Raw genomic sequence first — 27,786 nt, 5'->3', positions numbered from 1 at the left:
GGTTTGTGAGTTCGAGCCCTGTGTCGGGCTCTGTGCTGACAGCCCGGAGCCCGGAGCCTGCTTCAGATTCTGTGTCTCCTTCTCTCCCTGCCCCTCCCCCACTTGTGCTCTGTCTCTCTCTGTCTACCAAAAACAAATAAAATGAAAAAAAAAGTAGTTGAAACCAAGGGAATAAGTAGGATCAGCCTCAGCTTGCCCCAGCTCCTGCACAGCTCTGTCTGCTGATCTACTCCAAGGACTGGGCCCAGCCCGTTTCCAGAGCAAGTGAAGCTTGAGGTAGGATGTGCTCAAGTGGCCAGTCTCCTCCATTCCAAATTGCAATCACTGGGGCCCTGCATTAGGACGCTCTTTGTTCTGTTAGTTTCTAAATCCCAGGCTCTTCCCCACGTGTGCCCTCCATTGTTCAACAAGATTTCTACCTGGATCATAATCTGAGTTTCTGTTCATGTAACTGGCCTAATAGTCCAGATCTAGTGTATTTTCTGGATTATCCATGCTTCGTCTTTGAGCTATACAAGTCTGTAAATTGTAATACAAATATTTCTTGTTTAATGAAATGGAATTGATCAGTGCCTTATGCAGCATCTATTTGTAAATTTCTCTGCATCTATTTGTAATTTTTTCAGCATTTCTGATAGACTATATCAGGGGTCAGCAAACATTTTCCGTAAAAGGCCAGCCGGTAAATAGGTTAGACTTTATGGGCCATGCAACTCTGCCTTTGGAGCAGGAAAACAGCCATAGGCGATGTGAAATGAACGGGTGTGGCTGTACTCCTAACATTTTCTTTACAAAGACAGGTGACAGGCTGAATTTGGCTTGCAGGCCAGAGAATGAAGATCCCTGGCGTCCTGGATCCCTCACTAATTAATGAATTAAATAAAATCTTTGACACGTGTTTAAATCTGTATAAGGATCATGATTTAACTTTTTTTTTTTTTTTTAAGTAATCCTTTAACAGCCATTTTGTGTTCAGATTGAGGTCAGGTAGCAAATTCAATTTTATTCTTTTCTTATCAAGTTTTGCCTTCTCTTTGAACTCCAAAATTATACTGATTGATCTTGGGCTTCCCATTAAAAATTATTATTTTTAAAAGGAAAAGGGAAGGAGGGGAAGGAAATCAACACACGAAGAAATTAGATTTTGTTTATATTACCTACAACTGTATTTCTAAGGAAACCTGGTGCATGAACCGACTTGAGTTTTAAAATTTGCAATGATGTGGGCTCAGGCCATGGCCCCTAAAGAAGCTACCTTGCCTGCCTTTCCCTGGGGCTTTGCATTCAAGGCCCTAATGAGTTTGCTCCTGGATCTGCCCGAGGTCTCCCTGTCGAAAAGCTAGCATTGTATTCGAGGATCCTTTTGGATTAATGAGCTCAGAACAGAGCTGTGCTAGGCTCAGCCCTCATCACATAAAATGCAGTACAGTGAACAGAGTGAGCTAAAGTCAGCTTCTTTCTTATTTTCACCTAAATTCCATTGCCAGAGGATACAGAGGGATAGAAAATGCTCCACCTAGCCCACTCTCAGGACTGGCCAGAGCTTTTACAAGGTTATTATACTCAAGGGGCACAAATGATACATTCATTTCCATTAACCTCATCACTGGACACAATCTGCTAATTGGAATTTTTCTGAACCCTATTGTTACCAGCCTTAGGCAGGCGCCCTTGCTGGAGTTTATCACAAGCTTCTGAAATTAAACCCCTCATTTGTAATTAATGGGCAGACCCCTTATCAGGAGCCACCTCATTCATACCCACAATGCCGTCTGGTCATAGGCCAAACCTCTCCATAATTGGCACTTCCTCATGCAGCTGGCCTGATAGCATCATGTTGGAAATGAACCTCCCATCTTATGCCTGGATTTGGTGAAACTGCAATACTTCTTTTTCCACCTGCTGGATCCCCTCTTCCCTGCCCCCAACATGACTCTGCCTTACCTGTGAGGTCAGTTAGCTAGTAGTGGTGATATGCGAGCTACTTTGCAGCAGCCATTGGCATCAGATGGGAAATAATCTGTTTCCCAGAGGCTGATAAAAGCAGAACCGTAAGAATTAAGATTTGCTGGATCATCTCAGCTGATTTCAAGGCTAAACTATATATAATCTAGATTGGAAGGCTAAAATGAAAAAAAAAAAAACCTTATTTGGGGACAATGTTACAGACCTCAGGTGGTATTTTTAAAAAGTTAATATTAATATGTAAAAATAAATAATATATATAACCATGGCCAGCATTAGCCTGATTAGCAGGGATAAATATGATACTAATGGTTACCGGTTATCAAACACTTCCCATATACCAGGCACCATGCTGGAATATCTCATTTGGTCCTCACCATGGTTCTATGCTATACGCATAGTAATTATCCCCATTCACACCTGAGGAAACTCAGTCTTAGAGAAGATAAGTGCCTCGTCCAAGGTCATAAAGCTAGGAAGTAGAGTGGCCAGAACTTGAACCCAGGCAGTTTGGCTCCGAAGTCTGTACCATTAACCAATATACCACTTCACCCCCAGCAAGCAAAATGCCAACTGTTTGATTTTATTACATCAATAAACAAATCTACAATCCTAACACTGAATATTCAGATATAGCGTAAGTATATATTATAGGTTTTATTGGGCATTAATTAACTTAATCGACTAGTATTCTATTCTAAACCCAGATAGATAAACATTATGTAGCACCGCTCAATGTTTGGAAGCTTACAAAATCATTCTTGATTTCTCATCAGATGGGGGCTCTTAATTTTTCGAAAAGATAAGAGCTAAGTCTGTGAGAAAATATATATAGCTAATTCCATAGGTTGTGAGTGTTTGGGATTTTAGTTTTCTAGTTAGAGGAAACCTAGAAAGGTTTTTCTCAAATCTAGATTGTCGCAAAGTGTAAATGAATCATTTCATACACTTTTCTTTGCAAAATTTGAGCTGTAATGAATGATGGGAGCCATTGACTCCAAACGGTGCACTTTTGGATAGATATTACAAATGAAGGAGGAGGTAAAAGAAGCCAAGATGGTAAGTGCATACACTCTGGGTGGCTTTTGAGAAGCCAGCCCTCTGTGAAGGCATTCTATGTACCGTTGAGATATGACATTTCTCAGGAAAATAGTGAAAATGACGCAGTGAGTCAAAAATAAGTAAATCAGAAGATGTCCGTTATTATGGAGATGGAAAACATGTCAGAAGTGAAGGGTGGTCGTTGTGTCTCTATGATGGCACAGAGAAATGGAGCCCGGATCTGCCAATGTGAGTGTAGTTAGCTTTTCAGAGAGCCCTATGTTGGAGCTTGATGCAAATATCTCTTTAGGAACGCCGTTGTTCTTGGTTCATTTTTTTGAATGTAATTTGTTTTAGTTTTTTTAACGTTTATTTATTTTTGAGAGAGTGCAAGCGGGGGAGGGGCAGAGAGAGAGGGAGACACAGAATCCGAAGCAGGCTCCAGGCTCTGAGTTGTCAGCACAGAGCCCGACGTGGGGTTCTAACCCACAAACCGTGAGATCGTGACCTGAGCCGAAGTCAGATGCTCAACCGACCGAGTCACTCAGGGGCCCCAATGATGTTTTGTTTTAAGGTTGCTCAGTTCATGCTCAGGCATTGGACTGAAGGGTTATATAATTGAAGGACAAGTCTTGAGAGAGATGTTGTCACATTCATGAAGCAATTATTGACCCCACTTTCCTGCTTCTCTTAGTTATCCACACCTGAGGCAAGCCAGGTAGCTAGCCCTAGCCTCCAGAGGTAGAATACTACTGCTCAACAGCTACTTTATTTTAAGTTTATTTATTTATTTATTTTGAGAGAGAGAGGGAGAGAGAGAGAGAGAGAGAGAGAGAGAGAGAGAAGGAGCAGAGGAAGGGCAGAGAGAGAGAGGAAGAAAGAATCCTAAGCAGGCTCTGCACTGTCAGCGCGGAGCCCAACATGGGGCTCGAACCCACAAACTGTGAGATCATGACCTGAGCCAAAACCAAGAGCGGGATGCTTAACTGCCTGAGCCACCCAGGTACCCCACAACAGCTACTTTAAATGCCGGCATAGCCCCTGAGGAGGTGGGGAAGTTTTCCTTTACATGACTATCTTCGATCTTTTCAGCAAAGCAAACATTATAAGGTCATCAATTCCCTTTTGTCTAGTGGTAAAACATCTGCAGGGTTGAATTTTGCATATCTGGCCCAGCGGCTTGCTATTACCTAGAGGCATTTAGTGTATAGTTAGACAAAGTGCAGTGAAGAGTGAAGGGCCGCCATTATGTAGTATAGTTTCGAGTTTCCCCAAATTCAGAGTTAGCAGAAGAAAAATGGGTTTAAAATCTGAATTATCTAGTTTCGTTTTCTAGAATGAACGTAGAAGCTTTTCAACTTTTCCCTGAAGACATCATATGAGAAAATGTATGTAAACTGCAGCATGGAGAAATTCAGAAGTCCTGACATATAAGATCTAGTCCAATGACTGTCTCAGGCCCATGGGCCTTATAGCCAAGATTTCAGTCTTGGAGGCACAAGAGGTGTGGGAGGAGAGCATGAATTCCTTGCATGCTCTCAATTTCAAAGAAGCGTAGCCCTGATATTACAGGCTCCTCCAAATAGTCCCTTATGATTTTAGAAGCTGTAAACATAGCTCAATCCAAGGCCTTTTGAGAATGTCTTTACCCTTTTATACTGTATCGTCTTTTGGGTTAATGTGGTCATTTTATTACATACTGTTGAAATCACAATCTGTCATTCATCTGAAAACTTTGGCAGGTTCAAAGGCTCTCTTCCTTCCAATATCCTATTAATTAGTGAACTGGACTTGGTTCCCAGTTTTCCTTCTCTATAGCCTCGATCACTTAGAGATTTCTGTTCTTTGCAATTCAGATGGAAAAATTGTTTTTTTAAAATTGTTTTTACATTTATTTATTTTTGAGAGAGAGAGACAGAACACAAGTGGGGGAGGGGCAGAGAGAGAGGGAGGCACAGAATCCATAGCAGGCTCCAGGCTCCGAGCTGTCAGCACAGAGCCCGACGCGGGGCTCGAACTCGCAAACCGTGAGAGCATGACCTGAGCCGAAGTCGGACGCTTAAGACTTACTGCATGGGGGCGCCTGGGTGTCTCATTTGGTTAAGCGTCTGACTTCGGCTCAGGTCATGCTCTCTCGGTTTGCGAGTTCGAGCCCCGCGTCAGGCTCTGTGCTGACAGCTCGGAGCCTGGAGCCTGCTTTGGATTTTGTGCCTCCCTCTCTCTCTGCCCCTCCCCCGCTTGCACACAGGCTCTCTCTCTCTCTCTCTCTCTCTTTCAAATATAAATAAACATTAAAAAAATTAAAATTAAAAAATTGTTTTTGAAATTCTGTCCCTACCATGGAAAGGAACAATTTCCTTCCAGGTAATTCGGAGGCAGTAGAGTTAATGTAAACATTGAAGAAGACCCTCAAGAGCAGAATAGATGCTTCCCTGTCTGAGATTGTTTCAGAATGCGCCCAGAGCAGAGTTTCTCAACATTTGGGGCCAGACAATTCTTTGTTGTGGGGGCTGTCCTGTGCATTGTAGGATATTTAGCAGAGTCCCTGGTCTCTACCCCTTAGACGCCAGTATCAGCTCTCCCTTCCCCTAGATTTCACAACCAGAAATATCTCTCGGCATTGCCAAGTGTCCTCTGGGAGGCAAAATCACCCTGGTTAAGAATCACTGCTCTAGGCTACGAGGCTTCTTTGGCAGTGGGCTGACTGGAACAGGGAGAGGCAGAACTAGCTAGAATTCGCCACACCAGTCTTAGGCTCTTTTATCCCAATCCACCTGAGGATTGCAACACACTCCCATTGGTACACTAGCTCACGGGGGCAAGAACCCTCAATGCCTGGAAGGACAGGGAGTGAGAATGCCACTCCTTTCCCCAGGAGAGGTTACTAGAATTTTATTTTCAGGAGAAAATAAAATAGAGGTTACTAGAATTTTATTTTCAGGAGAAAGTTTGAAAAACTCTAGAGGCGTGTTGTGCATTATGATGAACACTAGCCACGTTTGGCTACTTAAATTAATTAAAATTAAATAATATTTTATTTTTCAAGTAATATTTTAAAAATTTCGTTCCTCAGTCACGCTATCTACATTTCAACTACTCGATAGCCATACGTTGGCCACCCTTTGGTACAGAGTAGATACAAAAACAAACAAACAACCATTTCTATCGTGGTAGAAAGTTCTATTGGATAGCACTGCTCTAGGAGGTTGATAATCACCCGATTCTTGAAAATACTTAAATTCTTAAAAACGTGCTAGAAACTTTGCTAAGCCCTTGACGTGTATTATCTCGCTTATGAGGTAAGCACTGCCATTATTTGTATTTTATCGAGAAGAAAACTGAGGCTCAGAAAGGTGAAGCGACTTGTCTAAGGCTATACAACTATCAAATGGAGGAGCCAGGACCTTAATCCAAGTGGTTTCGATCCAGAGCTTGGGTTGCTAACAAGCGCGCGATATGGACTCAAGGTGGTAGAATGACCGCTGTCTGGCATCAGAAGCAGCCAAGACATGCTAGTTGTGGACAAGAGAGTTTTCTTAATATGTGGGCGGAACAGTGTATCTGGAGGGTGTGGATGGACACAGAGGCCTAGGAGGCAGGTGGCTGGTATTGTACAGGTTTGGAAACATGAATGGGGGTACTGGGCAGGATATAAGATATATAGGATATGTATATATATAAGAGGGTACTGGGACTCACTTCCTGGAATTCGTCCAACATATCTCAATCTTGGCACTCTTGACATTTTGGCTCAGATGATTTTTGTTGTTGTTGTTGTTGTTGTTGTTGTTGTGGGGGTTATCCTGTTCATCGTAGGATGTTTAGTTGCATTCCTGGCCTCTACCCCTTTGATGCCAGTAGCAACTCCTCCCCAAGTGCGACAGCCAAAAACATCTCTAGACCTTGCCAAATATCCACCGAGGCACAAAACTGCCTAAAGTTTAAAAAAGTAGAGTGTAAAAGCATAGTCTTGGTTACACGACAGTAAGGCAAGGGCTTCGGTATAGCTACCAAAATACAAGATTCAGAGGGGACCAGCAGCTTGGCTGACCGGACAATGAGCTGCAGAGCTGTTGGACCCCAGGTCTAAGAGTCTCCATGAATAGGAACAGGATGAGTCCCAGAGCCTGTACTAGAAGAGTCCCCCCATGGGAATGAAGTATCTTTAGGGGTGGTGGTACTGAAGGGCTACGGTGGCAGGGAACTAGGCAGCTCATTATGGAGATCACCTTCCCACGGCACGACACTATTATTCTATTATCTTTAGCACATGCATCTCACGGCATCAGCACCGTCAGGGCCTTTGGTTATCATCCAAATGGAAAGTCCATGAGTTATGGATGTGCCAGGCAAACATGAGACAAACCTACAATGACTGCCATTCATGGCAGGAAACATGTTTTATGGTTGGTGTTGCTGGAGGCACCCTGGGGAATTTTGTATTTAGGCCCCTGTTTCTTGAACTCCCCACCTGGGATTTCTGAGTGGCTTCTCTCAGAAGCACCCGTGCAACAAGGAGCCCCTCCCTCTGTAGCAGGACTTGGCTAAAGTTGGGAAGCCTTTGAGAAAAGAAGCTTGAGCCCGCATAATGGCAAGAAGCTTGGGTCCACCTACGACAGGCATCTCGGCAAAACTCATTTCAAGAATATTTCTTTTTTTTCTTTAGCAGAAACACAGGATTCAAAAGTCTGGGGTGGCTGTGGCAGCATGCATCACGAGGAATGGGTGATTACGCAGTATGCAATGGCCAAGATTAAATTATGGGGTCATAATAAGAAATGGGTCATGTTTAAAAAAAGATGTAACTTTTGGTTGATAGGAAAAGCAGCTTTAAATCATTGTATGATTGAACCTATGCCCATCATGCTGACACCATCAATCGCAAGCAAGTTCTTTCCAAACACAGTCTTTGACAAGTGGAGGTTTACTAATATCCATGTAATGTACTGCATTTACTCATATATTTTCCCTTTGTTGAATTTTGAGAGGAAAAACTCAAGAAAAATGTCACCCCCCCGCCATAATTTCTTCCTCTCTCTGACATTACTTTTAATTTTATTGCTTTGAGCTTGCAGCTGCATTTCCAATAGTGCATTCTCAGGCAGAATGCCTTTTATTCTTGTCAGAACAGACCAAATGTTAAAGGAAAGGGGCAGGAGCTTGGCTGCCTCTGGTTGGAGATGGGAGAAGGGAGAGCTACTTTGGGCTTTTGCCGCATGGCTACTGTCTCTTCTGTCTCTTGTCTGTCTTTCTCCTAGTACACTCCTAGGCTAAAGGTGTAGGTTGTGGTATCTCTAGAGACAGCTAAGTTGGTGCTGATCACTACTGAATTAGGAGGACATCAACTGCCTTGTCCTTCTTTCCCTGAAGTCAAACATGCCTGAAATCTGAAATGTGGAAAGGCACAGACATTTCAAATGTAAGGATGACCTTTCAGTCTCTTGCAAAGCATTCCCCTCTCTCTGAAAGATCCATGTAACCAGATATCTTAGAGCTTCAATGAAGTCTTTCATTCTGCGGCACCTTTTCAGGAATGCAGGCCAGGGCTAATGAAAGGAACTTACAAGGCACTGGGGCTCTCGATTAAATTCACTACTGCTTAAATTTCTCCTTCATATTCAGTTAATAGGGGACAAGAATCCCAAAGAGTGCTGAAATGTTGCAAGAGGCAGTGATTGAGGCTCCCAGATGTTTGATTGTTCTACTCCCCAATGTGTAATTGGAGAGGAGATAAGACCCAGCTCTCAGCTCCATAGATATGGGGGATTTGCGTATTGTCAGATAAAAGCAGCAAAGGTGATCAGGTATGATAGGAGGAGGCTTAGCCCTCAGGAAACTCTTCTTCATCTGTGGTCTCATAAATATCATTCATTCATAAATTTCAGACTCCCTGGGGGCCCCAGACATACATTTGAAGAGTCTGGGGCAATTGACACTTGCACGGAATTGCCTTGGTGTTTCTTTCATACCCTGCCAAACGTTCTGCTCCATCAAATTAACATTGGGGTGCTTAACTCTTTCTGAGGCTAGAGGTTACTGCACCTTGGATCGATTGCAGTGACAGAGAAATGGTCTAGATTGCTACTATGTTTCATTTAATCTTGATGATTCTATGATTAAGTAAGTGCACTCCACCCAAACAGATATCCACCAGAACTTCAAAAGTTTTATTCTAGAAATGTATCAATGACATCACTGCCTGTAGAGTTATTAGTGAACTCCCCTATGGTTTACATATCTATTGGGACTTTGTATTATTGCCTATGTACTATACCAATTGTATGTCAGGTACAGTACCTATTTAATGTGGCTTTATAAAGTAGTTTTAGAATAGTTTCAAAATATTGTTCATTTCCTCACAGCATCCCTGTGATATTATTTAGTATTATCCCTTTGCTTTACAGTGGTAAGAGGTTAAAGTACAAAAAGGTTAAGTAATTTGCCTAAGGCTACATAAATAGTTGAGGAATGGAATCGTCATGTGAACTCCACTCTAAGATTTTGTTCAACATATCATGTGCCACAGCCTGTATACACATTGCAGAATTGCAGGGTTGGAAGACATGCTGGAGATGACATAGCCCAGCCTCGTAATAGATGTTTAATCCTTTTGCTAACACTCCTGCCCAACGGCCATTCTGCCTCTGCTCACATATGTCCTGGGGTGATATGCCATTTCATTTCTCTTCACTACTGATATTATGGTTTTGAAATTGGGTGGCAACATTTCCTTCCTCCCCATCAAACACAACTCAGCACCCATGGGCTGCCCATTCTAGTATGGATGTTTATTAAGAATGTTTTCTTGAGTAGTGACACAACATGCAGCAGGCAGTGAGGATGTACTCCTTCCTATTTCCTGACTTCATCTTCAAGGGAGTGGCAGCTATGGCTGTGGTTGGTTCAGTAGCTGACCTGTAGTTCTTTGTCAGTACTGAAGAGCTACCATCCTCAAGATGACTGGCTAGGAGACAGTTGCCCAGATCAAGGCTTATGGAGCCCCACTGGAGGGCATCACTCTGGAAGATCAAGTGGTACTTCTTGCAGGCATACCTCTGGAGGAGGAGGAGGCTACCCTTAGTCAGTGTGGGGTAGAGGCCAGGACCTCCAGAAGTGGCTGACCACATGCGTGGAGGTGAAGTCCATGGTACCCTGGCCTGTGCTGAGAAAGTGAGAAGCCAGACTCCCAGAGTAACCAAAAAGGAGGAAAAGGAAAAGTAATGAGAGGAGGAGATGATAATGGGCTGTATCAGCAATGGATGTAGCAGTGTTGCTTCATCCATGTTATACCCACCATTGGGAAGAAGTTCACCAATGTTAACTCTTGTTTTGTAAGTTTTTAAATTTACTTTGAGAGAAAGAAAGCACAAGTCAGGGAGGGAAAGAGAGAGAGGGAGAGAGAGAGAATCACAAGCAGGCTACGTGCTGTCAGCACAGAGCCCCGATGTGAAGCTCGAATCCACAAACCATGAGGTCATGACCTGAGCCAAAGTCGGACGCTCAACCAACTGAGCCACCCAGGCGCCCTCACCAGTATTAACTCTGAAGTGCTTTGTGATACTGATTTTTGTGAATGAAGCCATTTGGTTCAGTCTGCCTTGCTTAAAAAAAAAAAAAAGCATCCTTTCCTATCTTCTATTTCATTCCCTTTTGGTTCAAGGTGGCTTCTCGCTCATCGGATCAATTTATGGATGCTGGCCCAAGGAAATATTTCAGCCCAGTTCCCAAAGAAGGAGCTCAGGATTGAGAATGACAACTTGGTATTTTTATTAGGCCACACTGTTCTGTCTGCCTACTGGGTTGTGTTCTCCAGTCCTGAAGACCAAAAAGGATGGAATTGATGCTACCAGTTGAATCATTTAGTTAAAATTATAAATTCAGGATTCTTCCTCGGTGCTTTAAATGAAACAAAGTAGTGGGAATCGCCAAAGAATGATTTTCAGGTAAAGACAGCCTAGCTTATTTGAGCTACTTCCCCTAAATGAGATCTATAGCATTTTCTCCGAAGTCAGTCCTAGGATCCAGAGAACAGTTTCCATTCTGATCAGACAAGCTATTGCCCATAGAAGCTTAGCACTGACGGCAGAATATATGAGTTCATCTTGTTCTGTTTCCGGTTTACAAATGGGAACCAGCTAATTTAGAAACCATGGCAGTCTCTGATTAAAATGATGGAGATTCTAACACTGGCAGAAAGAAATCAAGCTCTCAGGAGGGAAGGCAGAAAAATAACTGCACAAAAGACAAGCCAGGGCTCACCACTGTGTACCCCCTTAGTAGTCCAAGGGAAGGTTATTTGGTTGCTAAAAGCTCTGAATTATGACTACATCTATATAATGGATGAATATTTCAGATTCAGTATTAGGGGTTGTTAGGCTTGGTTTTTAGACACAAATGTATTTAAGTTTTAGAGAATATATTTTAATGCTCTCCTGCACTAAATGTACTAACCTGGAGTCAAAGATATTGTCACTGCGACATTTTTGTGGCCTTATTTCCTTGGGTCTGTAGATCCTGTCATCTAACAAGAGAGGTTTGCTTCATGGGATTGGTGTAAGTCTTTTGGGGGCAGCATGGAGATTGGAAACCTTGCCTTGAATTTTGTTCACAGCAAATACCAGCTCCTTAAAATAACAAATATTTGATTTCAAGAAGGTTTGTATATCTTTGGAATGTCTTTCCTCTTCACCAAGAGCTGAAATTTGTTTAGCCTATAAGATGAAGGATTTAGGTTAGACGCAAGGAAGACAGACTCCAGAATGTGTGACTATAGAATGCCATAAAATTTACTCTGGGTGGCTTTAAAGACAGAATGATTTTTTAAATTTTATTTGAGAGAGAGAAAGAGGGAGAGAGACAGAGAGACAGAGAGGCAGGCAGTGGGAGAGAGACATAATCCCAAGCAGACTCATGCTCAGCACAGAGCCTGATGCAGGGCTTGATCCCACGACCCTGGGATCATGACCTGAGCCAAAATCAAGAGTCAGATAGTCAACTGACTGAGCCACCCAAGTGCCCCTAAAGACAGAGTAATTTTAATGTAGTGAAAACAACGCTCGATTGAAAGTCTAGTTATGCATCTTGGTTCTGCTATATAAGTCAGTCTGTTGAGCCTGGATAAATCACTTCCCTTTGTGAGTCTCACTGTCCCCATCTATAAAATGGGGAGGAGGTGGACTAGACAATCTTTCCAGGTCGGACATTCTGTTCATCTCGCTCATTCGTAAAACCACTTATTGTGACAATATGAATTGACTTGAAGCATTATACCAAGTGAAATACCTCAGACAGAGAAAGACAAATACTGTATAATCTCACTTATGTGTGGAAACTTAGAAAAAACCCCCAGCAAACTCGTCAACACAGAGAATAGATTGACGGTTGCCAGAGGCAGAGGGTAGGAGGTAGGGGAAATGGATGAGGTTGGTCAAAAGGTACAAACTTCCAGTTATAAAATAAATCAGTCCTAGGGATATAATGCACAGCGTGGTGACTATAGTTAATCATATTGGATTAATATAATTTAATACTGGATTGTATATTTAAAAGTTGCTAAGAGAGTAGAGCTTACAAGTTTTTATCACAGGAAAAAAGTGCGAACTATGTGTGGTGATGGATGTTAACTAGACTTATTTTTGTTGATGATCCTTTTGCAACATATACAAACATAAAATCATTATGTTGTATACCTGAAACTAATGTGCTGTTTTATGTCAATTATATCTCAATAAAAAAACATTTATGGAGTACATGACATGTTCCAAAAGCTATTCTAGGCCCTGGGGATTAAAAAATGAACAAAATACAAAAAGCCACTTCTCTAGAGAGGCTGATACAGGCAACAAACATATCTGTTAGCTGGTGATAAGTGCTACTAATAATCTTGAAGCAGGGAAAGGGGGTAGGGAGCAATGGGGAAGGTGTTATTTTTACGTAGAGAGATCAAGGAAGGTCTGCCTGATAAGGTAGCATTGCAGCAAATATCTAAAGGAAAGAAGGGAGCCAGCCATGTAGCTACTTGGGTAAGGAACATTTCAGGCAAAGGCACTAATGCTAGACCATTCCTATGAGAGGCGACTATCGCTGAAGCAGATCGAGTGAGGGAGAGTGGTAGGAGATGAGAGAAAAGAGCAGGGGTCAGATAATGCAGGGCCTTGGAGGCATTGGAAAGGGCTTTGGAGGGTTTGACCAGAATGACATGGTCTGACTTAGATTTTCAAAAGGTGACTGCTACTGGGAAAAGACTAGATTGTGTGGGGCTGAGAGGGAAAGCAGGGAGACCAGTTAGGGAGCTATGATAATCATCCAAGTAAGAGGTAATGGTTGCTTGGACTAGGGTGAGGAGGTAGGGGTCATGAGAAATGGTCAGATTCTAGGGTGGTCTGGAGTGATTCAAGGTTTAAAAGCTCTTGTCGTGGAAATCTCATGATTTCCTCTATTCTTTCTTTGAGCCCCTTCCAGATATTATGAGTCCATAATTGCAGTTTACGTACTTCAATCACAAGAAATTTTTGTTTATCCCCTTTGCGAATTCCCCAAATTCCTAGCTCTTCTGAAATCAAAGTGGAAAAAAAAAAATATTCTGAGTAACAATGGAGGTCGTTGGTACCATCAGTCTAGTGAGGGCTTCTCCTCTTTGAACTTGGTAAGGTTGTTCTATTCTAGGGCTAAATGCCATTTTATTGACTGCAGGGCAAGATGACACTAAAAGCTTCTACATTATCAAGAATCTCTGCTGGCATTATCCGTCAGGGTTGTCTGACCATCTTATTTTGACACAGGTACTGTGTACTCTCTCAGTGTCCCCAAAACATTCTTAATCTAGATGATTGCGTCAGCATGGCATCGAGTAAAGAATTTGGAAACTATCCTATTTGTCTAATCAATGTAGACAATTTGAAGAGTTTAGACCAGAAATAGTATAGGCTTGTCATGTTACATTTCCTCTCTCATATGTTTCCTCCCTACTAAGGAAATTCGGGAAAATGTTTTCCCGTATAATTTGATACTTCCCTTTTTTTCTGAAGTAGCTATTATGCTGCCAATGAGTCAGGGCAAAGAATGAATTAAATGGATTTTTGTCATTGCTTGGGTATAAGAACTCATTCCTCTGCTAAAGACCAACCCTTCTTCCTGTTTCTGTTTCATTTCTACTTCCTTTGTGCTTGAGATATAAGCCTGTCTGGTCCCTTTTATGCCTCCAACTTGGTGAATCCTAGCTATAAGAGCCATAAAGAGTTTCTTCCCTTTGAACAAAGGTACTTAAGCACTAAACTGGACACTTAAAAATAAAGGAATGATTAAGCATAAATACTCTTTCATTCAGGCTTTCTTATACCAGAGAAACATTAAGACATTTTAAGCATCACTTAAACAATTGTATACTTTTATGCAAAAAAGTTAAAAGATCTAGAATACAATTAGCTTTGCTCTTTGCTTCAGACTTGCTGTAAAACTGAGTAAACCACTATTCTCTAATACATCGGTGTTAATTTTAAAGGATGAATAAAGTGCTAATGACCTTAATATGCAGAGTTTAGACAAATCAGTAAGAAAAAGATGAAGACACTAGTAGGAAAATGGGTTCAAAAATGAACAGCTGATTCACAGAATAGAATACATTGCTTACAACATGAGAGCATGTGAAATCCCACTTATAATAAAAATTCAAATGTAAAACAATAATGAGGTAGCATATTTAAGTGTCCGATTGACAAAGATTTCCCCAAATCTTTGACTTTTTTGCAGTCTCTGATTCCAAGGATGTGAGAAACAGGCATTCTCACACACTGTTGGTAGGAGAGCAATTTGGCAATAGAAATAAAAATTAAATAATGCGCATACTCTATGATTCCATAATCTTCATTACCAAGAATTTCCCTTACAGATATAATCACACAAGTGTTCAAAGACACACATGCATGCACACACATACACACACACGGGTATTCATCACAGTAGTGTTTAGAAAAAAGCAAAATTCAAAAACCTAAATCAAAAATCAAAAACCTAAATATCCTTGAACAATTTAAGAGTTCATTAATAGAGGACCGGTTAAAGAAATATGGCACATTTGTATGATATAATGCAATATCGCCATTAAAAAGATTATGGTAAAGATAAATACCTTCAGAGGGAAAGATGTCCACCGTGTGTCGTTAAAGAAAAAGAAACAAGTTGCAGAGCATTCGTGAAAAGAAGTCTGTGTGTGTGTGTGTGTGTGTGTGTTTGTGTATATGTTTCTGTTTGAATATGCATAGAGAATACCTAGGAGGACACACCTATATTGTTCATAACGATGACTTCTAGGGAGTGAGTTTTGAGAGTAACAACATGTATTATTTTTACAACAAAAACTTTAAAATGAACATGGCTGTGGAGAAGGGTGGTGGTGGTCTGGGGCCCGGATGCTTGAATAACCTCAGTTTGAGAGTTGAGAAATAATGGAGGGGGAAAGGGAGAAAACTGCTTGAGTAAATAGGGCACATATTCATTTTGCTTGGGTAGACGGAGCCCAAACTGCTCTAAATTCTGGCTGCCTAGTAGGGCTTGACGCCTTCCCCATTTAGGCCCATTGGCAGGTGAGAAGAGACTATCAGGCTGTTCGATGACAAGGGGATGGATTGGAGGATCTCGAGGCCATTTTTAGCTCCACAGTTCTATCCACAATTCTCATATAGATAATGGAGCTGATGTTGCCCAACATCAAATCACTCCCGGTTGCCCTTGAAGAGCAGAAGAGCAGAGGAGGATTCACAAATTCCACTCTCCAGCTGCAGAAGTGTTTGCTCTGGGTTATCACCCCCCCTTTTCTGGAGGAGAGTTAAAGGAGGTAGACTCACAGGAGATTTGTCAATGGTACCATGTTCCTCTCCCTTCTCTGACTTGTATTTCTCTGGACAGTTCTTTCAGTGCCTTTTTCTTACCTGGCTCACAGCACCATCCCTCGTGCCCCCACTTTTTTTTTTTTAAACGAACGGACTGGCAACAATAATCCACTGATAGTATGGTGAAACAAGCTTTCCTTTATTTGTGATCCTGATTACCTTCCCTGTAGGGAGGACTTCAGAGGGCTGACATACTTTTTTAGAATAGAGAATAGCTGCCAGATTAGGGTCATTTAATCCTGCCAATGGCAACCAAGCGTACGTTTACCAGCAGGTGCCTGAAATCCAGGCCCTCACTAAAGTGGCTGTCCTTCTGACTCTGGAGAGTTTCTTCTGGTAGAAGAAACCACTTTCATTAACATGTCTTGTCTGTTGGACTCATTCTGCCTCCAAGCTTAGGGCTGGATTTATCAGTGACAATTCAGCATGAACTGCCAACCCTCTTTCCTCAAACCTTCAACCCTGCACCCACATTTTGAACTTTATTCTATAGGAAATAAGGAGGAACGTTGACCATTTGAGTGACATGATCAGATACTAATGCTTGGGTACATACAGTACTTTCTTACCTCTAACAGCACTTATATTTTGACTAATTGTTGATAGGTTTGCCTCCTCTCTTCAATTAAGTTATTGAAAGGGACTTAGTACTCAACTTGGTGTGGTGGCTGAAAGAGGGTTAAGATGAAGACAACGGCACGGTTTCGAATCTAGAACACTGGAAGGATGACGGGAGGGATATGGGTGCCATCACCTGAGAGAGGATACACTGGATGCCGAGGAGGACCTAGAGGGCAAAGTGAGGCTAGCGCTGGCATTAAGAACACAGAATCTGCAGCCATGCTGCCTCAGTTTGAATCCCAGTCGGTCTACTTACTAGTTGCATAAGCTTGGGAAAGCTATTTAGCCTCTTTGTGCCTTAATGCACCCATTTGTAAAAATGAGTAATAGAATAATCTCGCAGGATGGCTGTGAGTATCAGACAAGTTAATGTAGCTTATGTACTTAGAATGGTGCCTGGCACACAGTAAGTGCAAATTGGTGCTTACTATTTTTATTATTAGACGTAGTGAATTTTATTTTATATTTTTAAAAAAATTTTTTAAAAGATTATTTTTGAGAGACAGAGAGAGTGAGTGGGGGAAAGAGAGAGGGAGAGAGAGAACCCAAGCTGGATCCACACCATCGGCACGGAGCCCGATGTGGGGCTCGAACCCCCAAACCACAAGACCATGACCTGAGCTGAAACCAAGAGTCAGATGCTTAACCGGCTGAGCCACCCAGGTGCCCCTAGACATAGTGAATTTTAAATGTTTGGGGTACATCTAGGCAGGCATGTCTAGCTGAAACTTGGGAAATAAATTATAGATCACATGATAGATATTGAGCTACAAAGGGAGAAGTGATAGAACTCCAGGCAGCACCAGTATTGAAGGAAGAAAAACATAGGGATTCTGAAAAAGAGACTAAAAGGCAGTGGGCAGAGAAGGAGGAGGAACCATGTAGGCATGATATCATGGAAGCTACGAAAGTCGTCAGCCAATGAGATTAAAGTGGGACACCAACATTGGAACTGTGTGTATGGAGAGGGACTGGAAGAGAGGAGGGAGAGAATGTCATTTGGGGAAGTAGATAGATGAAAGGGGAAAGAGTCAAAGATCCGTATGGCCAGCTCCTCACAAATACTTGCTGAGGGGTAGCACTGTTCAACCAGTCCCCTGGGTTATCGGTGGGTCCAGCTTCTTTTGTTGTTTGTTTGTTTACTTACTTATTTCGAGAGACAGAGTATGAGTGGGGAGGGGCAGAGAGAGAAGGAGAGAGAATCCAAGCAGGCTCCACACTCAGTGCAGAGCCTGACGGGGGACTCCATCTCATGAACTGTGAGATCATGACCTAAGCCAAAATCAAGAGTTGGACACTTAACTGACTGAGCCACCCAGGCACCCCTCTGGCTTCATCCCATTTCAGTCCCCTCTGCCCCAGCTTCCAGTCAGAGGACCAGTGACAATGAGCTGGGATGATGGTGACTATTCACTAAGGTCCCAACTAAGGAGTGGTTCAACCAGTGACCACAGACTAATTCCCCTCTACTCCAACTAGGATCAGAGAAAAAAAGGAGGGCAGATACATGAGCACAGGAACCCAACAACTGCTGTTTATGATAAGACTCAGGGCATACCTGGCCCAGTGCCCTGACTCTGAGTGAGGTATTTGGCACCTTCCATCATGAGGGTAATGGCGTCCCAAGCACTGCTTTCATCACCAACCCTTCACTCCAGCAGCCACTGTGAACAGGCCACCATCATTCCAACTCCCCCGACATTACTTATTCACTTCCCCCTGACCAGCGTGCCATCCCTTTCTTCCTTTCCAGCTCAAAGCCTATTTCTTAAAAATGTTCCTCCCTTAAAACCTCTGTGTCTACTTGTGTCTGGAGTGTCTTCCTGTATTGTCCACATCACACATTTTAGATGATGTAGCATACATTTGCTTGCACTGCTCTGTTTCTGTCCCGTGGCTTTTGTTGGCATATGGAAAGGCACAATAACAAGGTAGTGTTTGGTGCACTGGGATAGGACAGCTGGGAAGGGAGATGGAAGGAGAGCTCTGAGTTTTGCACCGATATTTCACACTTGAACTAATTTGCAACAAGAGGTATAAGCTGGAAAAACCAATAGCAGTGAGGAGAGGAGCCTGGGGTGAAAAGGAGACAAACATTGGCTGCCTTTTAGACAACTGAACATATTAGGTGAAGGAGGGGGGGAGAATATCACACGCAGATGAGATATACCTGCCCTAGGACAGAGGAGAATAAGAAACTTCCTAACTGGACATACGTATGTCGACCATGAGCGTAAAGCTGTAGAGAGGAAGCCCTGAGTTGGTGGTAACCCTGAAGGGAGGGGGGGAGGGAGCATGGCTAGAAAGTCGCATGTGTTTTATTTAGTGATTTACTTTTTACACTGCTTTAGGGATTCTTCTTTGTGAGGTGTTATGCAGCCAGGTTTAAGTAATTATGTTGTTTTTTTTCTTTCTGAGAGGTGACTATCACTATCATATCTTTTGTGTCCCTTGGAACACAGAAGGCCATGCTCACTAAGAGGGGCAGGGGCTGGTTGGACACCATGTGCACGTCTGTTCTCCACACGAATCTATAAATTTCTTGAGGGCACTAACTGTATCTTTCCGTTTTACTGTGAGGCATATAATTAGCAGTCAAAAATACTTAGACAATTGAATTGAACTGAAGAGAGTTAATCATTTGCTGAAACTCTGTCATCAATGAGTTGTTCCAGAGAGACACGACTCGGAGCTGCTTTGTTTATTTTCAGCTTTGTTGTAATTGTCACCACTTCTGATGATCCCTCAGAGGCAGAGCAGAGTGGTAGAAAGAGTGGCTTGGGAGACAGGAAGCATTTGTGCCAGTTTGGACTCAGCTAAGTAACCTTGGACATGTTAATTTCAGACCACATGATTTTCAAACTCTCTATAGTTCTGCTCTGTGAGTGCAGTAGGCCTTGTCTACTGAAAATCAACAAAGATACACGAGAGGAAGTAACTCAGTTTGTCAGCTTGGCCACTATGATGTGATGCAGTCATTTTGAAATTTTCTTCCAAAGAAGTCGTTGATTTCTTTTTTTTAAAGTTTATTCATATATTTAGAGAGAGAGAAAGAGGGAGAGAGAGAGAGTCCCAAGCAGGCTCCAAGCTGTCAGTGCAGAGCCCGAAGTGGGGCTCGAACTCATGAACTGTGAGATCATGACCCGAGCTGAAATCAGGAGTTGGACATTCAACCAACTGAGCCACCCAGATGCCTTGGCTGATTTATTTTCTTGAGTTGATTGACACACCCCATGTTTTTGATCTAGAACTTTGACTTTGGAATGAAAATCAGAGAATGAAAGCTGTTACTCGATTACTATAAAGGTAGATACCTACTGTTGGGCAAGTCAGGTAACAAAGAGTTAATAATGTTACTACTATTCTGTATTAATGCTAATGATATGGGTATTATATAGCAAATGCTATGGATCACAAATTATGCCAAATGTTCAAAAATAGTTCTCACGTAAATCTTGCAACAATCTGTGACACGGGCAATATCATTATCCCCGTTATACAGGTAAGAAAACTGATGCTGAGTCACAGTGGACAACTTTTTCAAGGTCACTCAGTCTGAACTCTCAGCTATGATGTGTTAGGGGGTGCTTAATACATTTAAAAAACAATAAGATTAGCTAGCATAAGAGTAAAGCATAAATAAGAGTAAATAAGATTAGCTAGCATGTGATATCAGCATGGCTTCAGCTAGTAGAAGTAGGAGCAGTATTAGCTACTTACTCATCGAGTGTTTACTCTGTGTCAGGCACTGTTCTAAGTAATATATGTGCATTAGTCCACTTAATTCCAGCTATCACTCTACGAAGTGGACTCCATTATTGTTCCCCTTTACAGACGAAAAAACTGAGGTCTGGAGAGATTAAGGAAACCTATCCCATAAACGGCAATTCTCTCCTTTACTTTCTGCTCTCATATTGAGTGTTTGAGATGTAGAGGTTAGACTCTTTAGGTCCTCTCTCTGTGCCTCAGTCACCTTTGCCCAGGCCCTCAGGGTGCCCCTCCACACTGTGCAATCTCTCCCTGAGACCAAGAGGCAGGCAGGAGAAGGGAGTAAATGTAGTGTCTCATTGCTGATTTTCTACAATCTTAACACAAACACTTATCAGTGTTGTTGAAACTTAATCTCACTAGCTCATCTGTGAGACCAATTTTAATTTGGAGCCATCTGCCACAGACAAATGAGTAATTATGGCAGAGCCCAGAGGGGTGGGCCTTGGGGAGAAGGTTGGCTTAGCCTCTTTCCGCCTGCCTGCACTGACGCAAGTGACCAAGAAAGAAAATTCTTTGGGTGGGCTGTTGATGCAAAGGCCAGCAGTTCTACTTCCCTGTTGCTTAAATCCTTAGACGCCACTGAACAAGGAGGGATGACTTTGAGGTCATACAGCTTGCCTAACAGCAGAAGGGAGACCATTGTCATTAAGGCCGGGCAGAAGGAGGTAATCTGCGAACTGAGCCAGCCCGCTCACCAGCCTCTCTCTCATTGTATTAGTCGTTCCTTGTGATGAGTGCCACTTGCCAGCTGGTCTCTCCACACAATATGACCGGCTAAGTCAAATTGATAGAGTGAGGCTGAAAATAATAGTCATTGACCTCTGTCTAGCATTTAAATTTATTTTCAAAAGACTTTAATGTACCTTATTTCATCCTAATGACAAGCCCCTAGATTAGGTATTGTTCCCTTCATTTTATACATGAGGAAATTTAGTCGTAGAGTGATTCTGTAACTGGACAGGTGTAAAACAGCTTGGGTCTTGCCCAAGGTCATCCTGTTAGCTGCAAGCTGGTTAGCACCTCAAACTCTGAATTAGACTATGTCATCCTGTCTTCTAGACGAGTGGCTGTCCAGCTATGCTTGCTCCTCAGGGACCACGGAGGGATAGGAGTGTGTGTGTGTGTGTGTGTGTGTGTGTGTGTGTGTGAACAAGTGGGGCTTTGGGCCCTGATCTGCACTTAAACTAGGCCAGCTCTGCTTGGGTCTGTTTGCCTATTTTACTTCTGGGAAGGATTTCATTTAATGAAAGGCTCTGCTTCTGAAAATGTCTGAAAACCACTTGCCTAGTAGTATTTCTCATGGAGAGTTTAGTGGGTTGAATGGAGTCCCCTCAAAAGATATACTCACCTCTTAACCCCCAGTACCTATGAATGTGACCCTATTTAGAAAAAGGGTCTTTGCAGATGTCAAGTTAAAATGAGGTCATCGTGCATTAGGGTGGGCCCTAAATCAATGACTGGTGTCTTAGAAAGGAGAGGGGGATCAGGACCCAGAGACACAAGGAAAAGACACGGAGGAGAACTCTGTGCGACGATGGAGGCAGAGATTGGAGTGATGCGGTTACAAGCGAAGGCATGGAACAGATTCTCTTTTAGGGCCTCCAGGAGGAACCAGCCCTGTCAATACCTTTATTTCAGACTTCTGGCTTCCTGAACCATGAGAGAATGCATTTCTTTTATATTAAGCTTTCCAGTTAGTGGGAATTTGTTATGGCAGCCTAGGAAACAGATACAGAGAAGTCCATAGACCTTTTACCTAGAAATGGGTGAGGGCGGGCTTATTAAAATGCTGGTTCCGGGCTCCAACCCCAAGGCTCTGAACCTGTAGGGGCTCAAGAGTCTGTATTTTGACAAGTTCGCCATATGCACAATGATTAATCTTTGAGCTGGTCTTGACCATACACAGGTACAAGACTCTGCTCCCAGAGTCAGTGCGCCAAAGGAAAAAGGCTTGATGTACAAGAAATAGGCTGGTATTAAGCCTTCTGTAGTGCAAAAATTTTGAATTCTGAGAATTATTTAAGAGTGTTTACCCTAAGGAGTCACAAAATCTGCCAAGAGAGTCAGACTTTTGGAGCAGCCAGAAGACCCCCGAACAACACACACACACACATACACACACACACACGCACATGCACACGCACACACGCCGTCTTATACTTGTCTGGTGCAGAGAATTCTGATAAAGCATCACCATTTTGACTTTAAGATTTGGTCCCTATTAAAAATGCAGTTTTCCATGTGAGTGCTGATACTTGAAGCCAGTGTCAGACATTTATGCCTGGCCTTTGATCTTTACCTGAGAGCACTTTTGATAGGCTAGAAGAGGGAGAAGAGCAGGATGGGCTGAGCAGAGGGGGGTCTCGTTGCCAGCCTGAGGCCAAGCCCTTTGCCAATTAAAGCCAAAGAGGGCCCCAGTTTATCCATCCAAGATTGATGGAGGTCAGCTGTGCCCAATCTCTTGGCGACATGGGGGAGGGCCAGTGAAAAAGGCCAGGTGTTTGGCTTCTGGGTGTGGGAGGGGCACCTTCCTGGGAGTGGCCTACCCAGCCGGACCTGCGGTCCTTCAGGAGGCCTGTGTTTGCTCACATCCCTGATTTGCTCCCAGGTAAACAAATCCTGATTCTATTTCCCAGAAAGGCAGAACTTCAGCATGGTGGTGGCCTGTTGTTATAGTTACTGACATATGACTTGCCACAGTGATTGTCAGAGCAATGGGAGAAAATAAAATTTAGCAGAGGCTGGTGGTGGGGGTTGGGAGAGAGAGAGGAGGAAGGGAAATCTGCCGAAAAGACTTGGAGCTGGGGCCGATGGCTGTGTTCCTTTGTACATATGGTATGATATTCAAGTATGGACAAAGGAGGTCTTACACTGGCGGTGTCTGAAAGGATCTTGGGAAAAGACAGCCTGTCCCAAACAGCTTCACTCCTGTTCCATACGCCTGACATTTCACCATTAGTGGTTCATTCGTGTGAGTTAAGCTCTGCCTTTCTCCAGGGGAGGTCACGCCTTAGATTGTACCCTGGAGTGAGTTTTCCTGGTGCCTTTCTTCCCCAGAGTTTGCCAGGGCACTGGGGAAAGATGGGGGAAATGGGGGTCATCAAATAAAGACATGGCCTGTTTTCAAAACTCCGAAAGTATTGCTAATCCCCTCTTTGGAAACTCCCCTGTGCTCTGCTCTCTTTCGCAACAGTTATGAAGCTGAACGTGTAGGATGTCTGAGAGATACACATAGCTCTTCCTTATTCGTCAGCAAATATTTATCTATCACCCATTATATACTAGGCATTGGGTTAGGTACTACTGGGGGAAACATGGAAGCAGTTGGGCATTAGATTATGCCTGACATTTAAGAAACAATCTAGTTACAGAGACCAGACATTTACACAAGTGAGGCTGACCAATAGTACACAGTTGGGTGTGAGTGGCGTCAATGGAAGGATAGAGCTAATGACTGCATAATCTCAGGGGTGGGCAAGATCATCACAGGGTAGGGTATCTGGGTAAGCCTTAATTCAGAGGAATGCAGTTTTTAAAACATTTTTTTAATGTTTATATTTGAGAGAGAGAGAGAGAATGACAGTGCACGAGCAGGGGAGGGGCAGGGAGAGATGGAGACAGAATCGGAAGCAGGCGCCAGGCTCCGAGCTGTGAGCACAGAGCCCGATGTGGGGTTTGAACCCACAAACTGTGAGGTCATGACCTGAGCCGAAACTGGATGCTTAACCGACTGAGCCCCCCAGGCGCCCCCAGAGTAACGCAGTTAAATCACTCCGACCCTTAGCAGGGCTGTGGTGAAATGGGGCAGAGAACAAATCAGTTTTGATAGGAATGGTGATGTGGACTGAGTAGGGAACATATTCATACCTCTCTGCTTTGCTCTTCATCCAAATTCTGGCCTGTCCTTTCCAGAGAGCTCTTGATCCTTCACGGGTCTACCCTGTCTCAGAACTCTGTTCTGCGAATCCCAAGACTTTGATTGCCACAGAAGCAGTATAGCCAAGTGGTGAAGAGGGTAGGTTTAGGGGTTAGGTGGCCTGGGTTTGAATCCTGGCTCTGACACTTAACTGTGATCTTGGACAACTGATTTAACTGTGACTCAATTCTTCTCATGGGTAGAATGGGGGCAGTAATAATAGTGTCTACCTAACCGAGGTGCTGGGGGGATTAAATGAGCCAAGTGGTGTAAGTTACTTAGCATGGTGCTGGCTGCATACTATTTGTTCATGAAATAAGTGTTTATTGAATGCCCGTGATATTGCAGGCACTTTCGTAGTGTGGGGTTACAGCTGTGCTGTATTAAATGCTGGTGGAGGGGCGCCTGGGTGGCTCAGTCGGCTAAGCGACCGACTTCAGCTCAGGTCATGATCTCACGGTTCGTGGGTTCGAGCCCCGCGTCGGGCTCTGTGCTTACGGCTCAGAGCCTGGAGCCTGTTTCAGATTCTGTGTCTCCCTCTCTCTGACCCTCCCCCGTTCATGCTCTATCTCTCTCTGTCTCAAAAATAAATAAACGTTAAAAAAAATTTTTTTTTAAAAATAAAAAAAAAAGTAAATGCTGGTGGAGAACGGAGGCATTCAGGCCCTTTATTCAAGGAACTTTTCATCTACTGTCTTTCTTTCTGTTCTATCCATTCCAATTCTTAGTCTGAGAGTTATCACTTAAGTACTTTCATTCTTTTTGTTTAACCAGGCAGGCAAACAGTAAAGCTCCACTTCCCTTTAAGCCGAGCTTTAGCCATGACCCATAAGGTTTGATCTGAAGTGTTTTCATTATCTGAGCACTTTGCAGTTTGGGGCTTGATTTTTACTATTTTATTGTTTTTTTAATTATTAAAATTTTTAAAAATGTTTATTTATTTTTGAGAGACAGAGAGAGATAGCCTGAACGGGGGAGGGGCACAGAGAAAGAGGAAGACCCAGAATCCAAAGCAGGCTCCAGGCTCTGAGCTGTCAGCACAGAGCCCGACATGGGGCTCGAAATCACGAGCCGTGAGATCATGACCTGAGCTGAAATCGGACGTTCGGCCAACTGAGCCACCCAGGCACCACTATTTGTTTTTTTTTTGTTTGTTTTGTTTTTCGTTTTTGCTTTTTAATGCATTGTCATATTCCATGTTTGATGGTACTGTATTTTCTTTGTCCCTACTATATCTTTCTCCCTACTTCGTCCCTACTATGCTCCAAAGGAAGAGAGTAGAGAGACCTGTCTGACTTGAGGGGTTTAGGAGAAACCTGCAAGAGACAGGACATGAAAAGACCATTACGGAAGGGTATTGAGCGCTAGGCTTCATGCACTGGTTTCTCTTCTAATGAGAGCTTGTAGTCACTGAAAGGGTGGGTAACAATGGCAGGATTGTTATGCTGTGCTGTGAAGAATAAGCCGGCATCGTTGTCCAGGAAGGCTTGTGAGAAAGAAAGGGGCTATCGGCAGAGAATCCAGTTAGAAGATTTTCATGTCAGTCTGGGGCAGTTGTTCTGAAAGCTGAGTGTGCATCAGGATCCCCTGGAGGGGTGGTCAACACACAGCTTGGTAGGCCTCACCCCCAGAGATTCTGATTCAGAATTTGCATTTGCATTTCTAACAAGTTCCCCTGGTGATGCTAATGCTGCTGGTCCAAGAACCACACTTTGAGAATCCCTCAGCTAGGAGGGAGATGATGAGGAACACAGGGAGAGTGGTGGGAGGAAAGAAAGTATGTAAGAGATTGGAGCGAAAGAAACCACAGGGCTTGGGGATTGGACATAGAGGCAGGGAAGGGGAAGAACTCAAAGATGACTCCAGAGTATTAAACCTAAGTGCTTTGGAGGATAGGAGAGTCACAGAGGCAACCCCCAAACATTTAGGGGTGGAATGTAGTCATATCACAGGTACTGGGAAAATACATGAACCCCTATATCCATTTGCACGTGCACCACGGTATTCACATTTAAAGGTCTGTCATTGTCCGGGAGAGAGACCGGTGAGAAGGAAAACTCCCAGGTCTGTGGTTGGCCTCTTCTTTTCTACATTGTAACCTTTGAGTAGAGGAAAGAAAATGAGGCTAGAGAGCAGAGGCCAGGGAGGGTAGAAGGAGCTTGGATGTTCTGGAAATGGAGAGCACACTTCTGGGTTGCCACGTATTGAATGTATACGGGCAAATGCTCACAAAGAAAAGGCAAATGAGGAAAACCTAGTGTGGGCCACGCAGGGTCGCTCTAGGATGCCACCTGAGATCACTGATGCGATTTCTGAGAGCAGAGGGTTGCCATGCTAGGGCTACTTAATGCCAGCCTACCTAACCTTCCCTATTTTCAAGGCTTCTGATCCCGGGGCCTTATTGTTCCCGGCTATTTCCCAGCCTGTAGGGATTTCTCTTACCTGCTTCTCTCCACTGGGCCGCCTGTAGCTGAGCAGAAGCTCTACAGCGCCCACCACCTCCTTGCGGATGGCGTAGAGCAATGCATCGCCTACATACACGCTGTGGTTCAGCAGTAGCTCCATGATCTCCAAATTCTCATTCTCAATGGCAATGAGCAGGGCGCTCCGGCCCAGAGGATCCATGCAGTTGATGTTGACGTTGTAGTAGATCTCAGCCTCCTGTAGGGCCTGCTTCACGGTGGCATAGTCCCCCTTCTCCACAGCATTGAGGAACGCCTTCTCTTCTGCAGAGAGCTCTGTCTCAGCCCTCACGATTTGCAGGGGGATACGGTCTCTGTAAGGTGAGTAGTTGACTTTTTTGTAGTACAGTTGGGCCATGGTTCATAGCAACTTAGCAACCTGAGTGAGAGAGAGGGAGACCAAAGAGATTCTTAGGTGCCTGAAGATTTCAACTGGTCAGTTTATGGAGGCAGCATGGCTAAGCGGTTGGAAAATCCTCAACTGTTTTCCCCCCACAATCTTTCTCTTCTTGCAAAGTGGTATAGCAAAAGAAGCCCAGACATTTGGGTTCAAATCCTGCCTTTTCCAGCACTGTGACCTTGGATAAGTTGCTCAAGCCCATTGTGCTTCGGTCTATTATTATTAATGTTATCAGTATATTAATAGCATTAGTGGCAGTTATCATTTAGTTACAGCTCACTGTGAACCAGGCTCTGTGCTAAAGAATTCCTTCCTCATAAAGCTATTGTGAGAGTCAAATGAGATAATATACTATCAGAGCAACTGGCAGTGTGTAAACCTCCCAAGACATGGCGCAAATTAATTCCTCCCTTCCCTTCTGCTGTCTGAAGATACTCATGATAATACTGCTGATTGTCAGAGCGACCATTGGCCAATTTTCTTTAGACCCTGGGCCTATGGGCCGGTGCTAATTTTCAGTGTCACATTGCAGCTTCCCCAGATGTAGACCCTGTATTAAAATCCAGTTTTCATGCTACCTGAAGCCCTGCTTTTTGCTGCTTCTCAGTGGGGAATGGGTATTGGCTCTGATAGGCCAAAGTCACATACCCCCTCGGCCGATTCATGATTTTTCCTCTACCGCTCGAAACCAAGGAGCTTATGGATCCAATAATCTGTTCGATT

The 27,786-nt window shown here is 43.4% G+C and overlaps 1 protein-coding gene across 1 annotated transcript in view; it reads right to left on the bottom strand.

The window, feature by feature from the left end:
• The window catches only part of TRPC5 (transient receptor potential cation channel subfamily C member 5), a 271,580-nt gene that overhangs the window by 112,854 nt on the left and 130,940 nt on the right, over positions 1 to 27,786 (bottom strand). Inside the window, exon 3 of the mRNA XM_081793501.1 lies at positions 26,644 to 27,042. Coding sequence (XP_081649627.1) covers positions 26,644 to 27,021 — 378 coding nt within the window. The 5' untranslated portion in view covers positions 27,022 to 27,042. The remainder of the gene's footprint in view (positions 1 to 26,643; positions 27,043 to 27,786) is intronic.

Source organism: Panthera onca, chromosome X (assembly GCF_046562875.1).
Source record: "Panthera onca isolate mPanOnc1 chromosome X, mPanOnc1 haplotype 2, whole genome shotgun sequence".
NCBI classification, from domain to species: domain Eukaryota; kingdom Metazoa; phylum Chordata; class Mammalia; order Carnivora; family Felidae; genus Panthera; species Panthera onca.
This window is presented reverse-complemented; position numbering and strand designations above follow the sequence as displayed.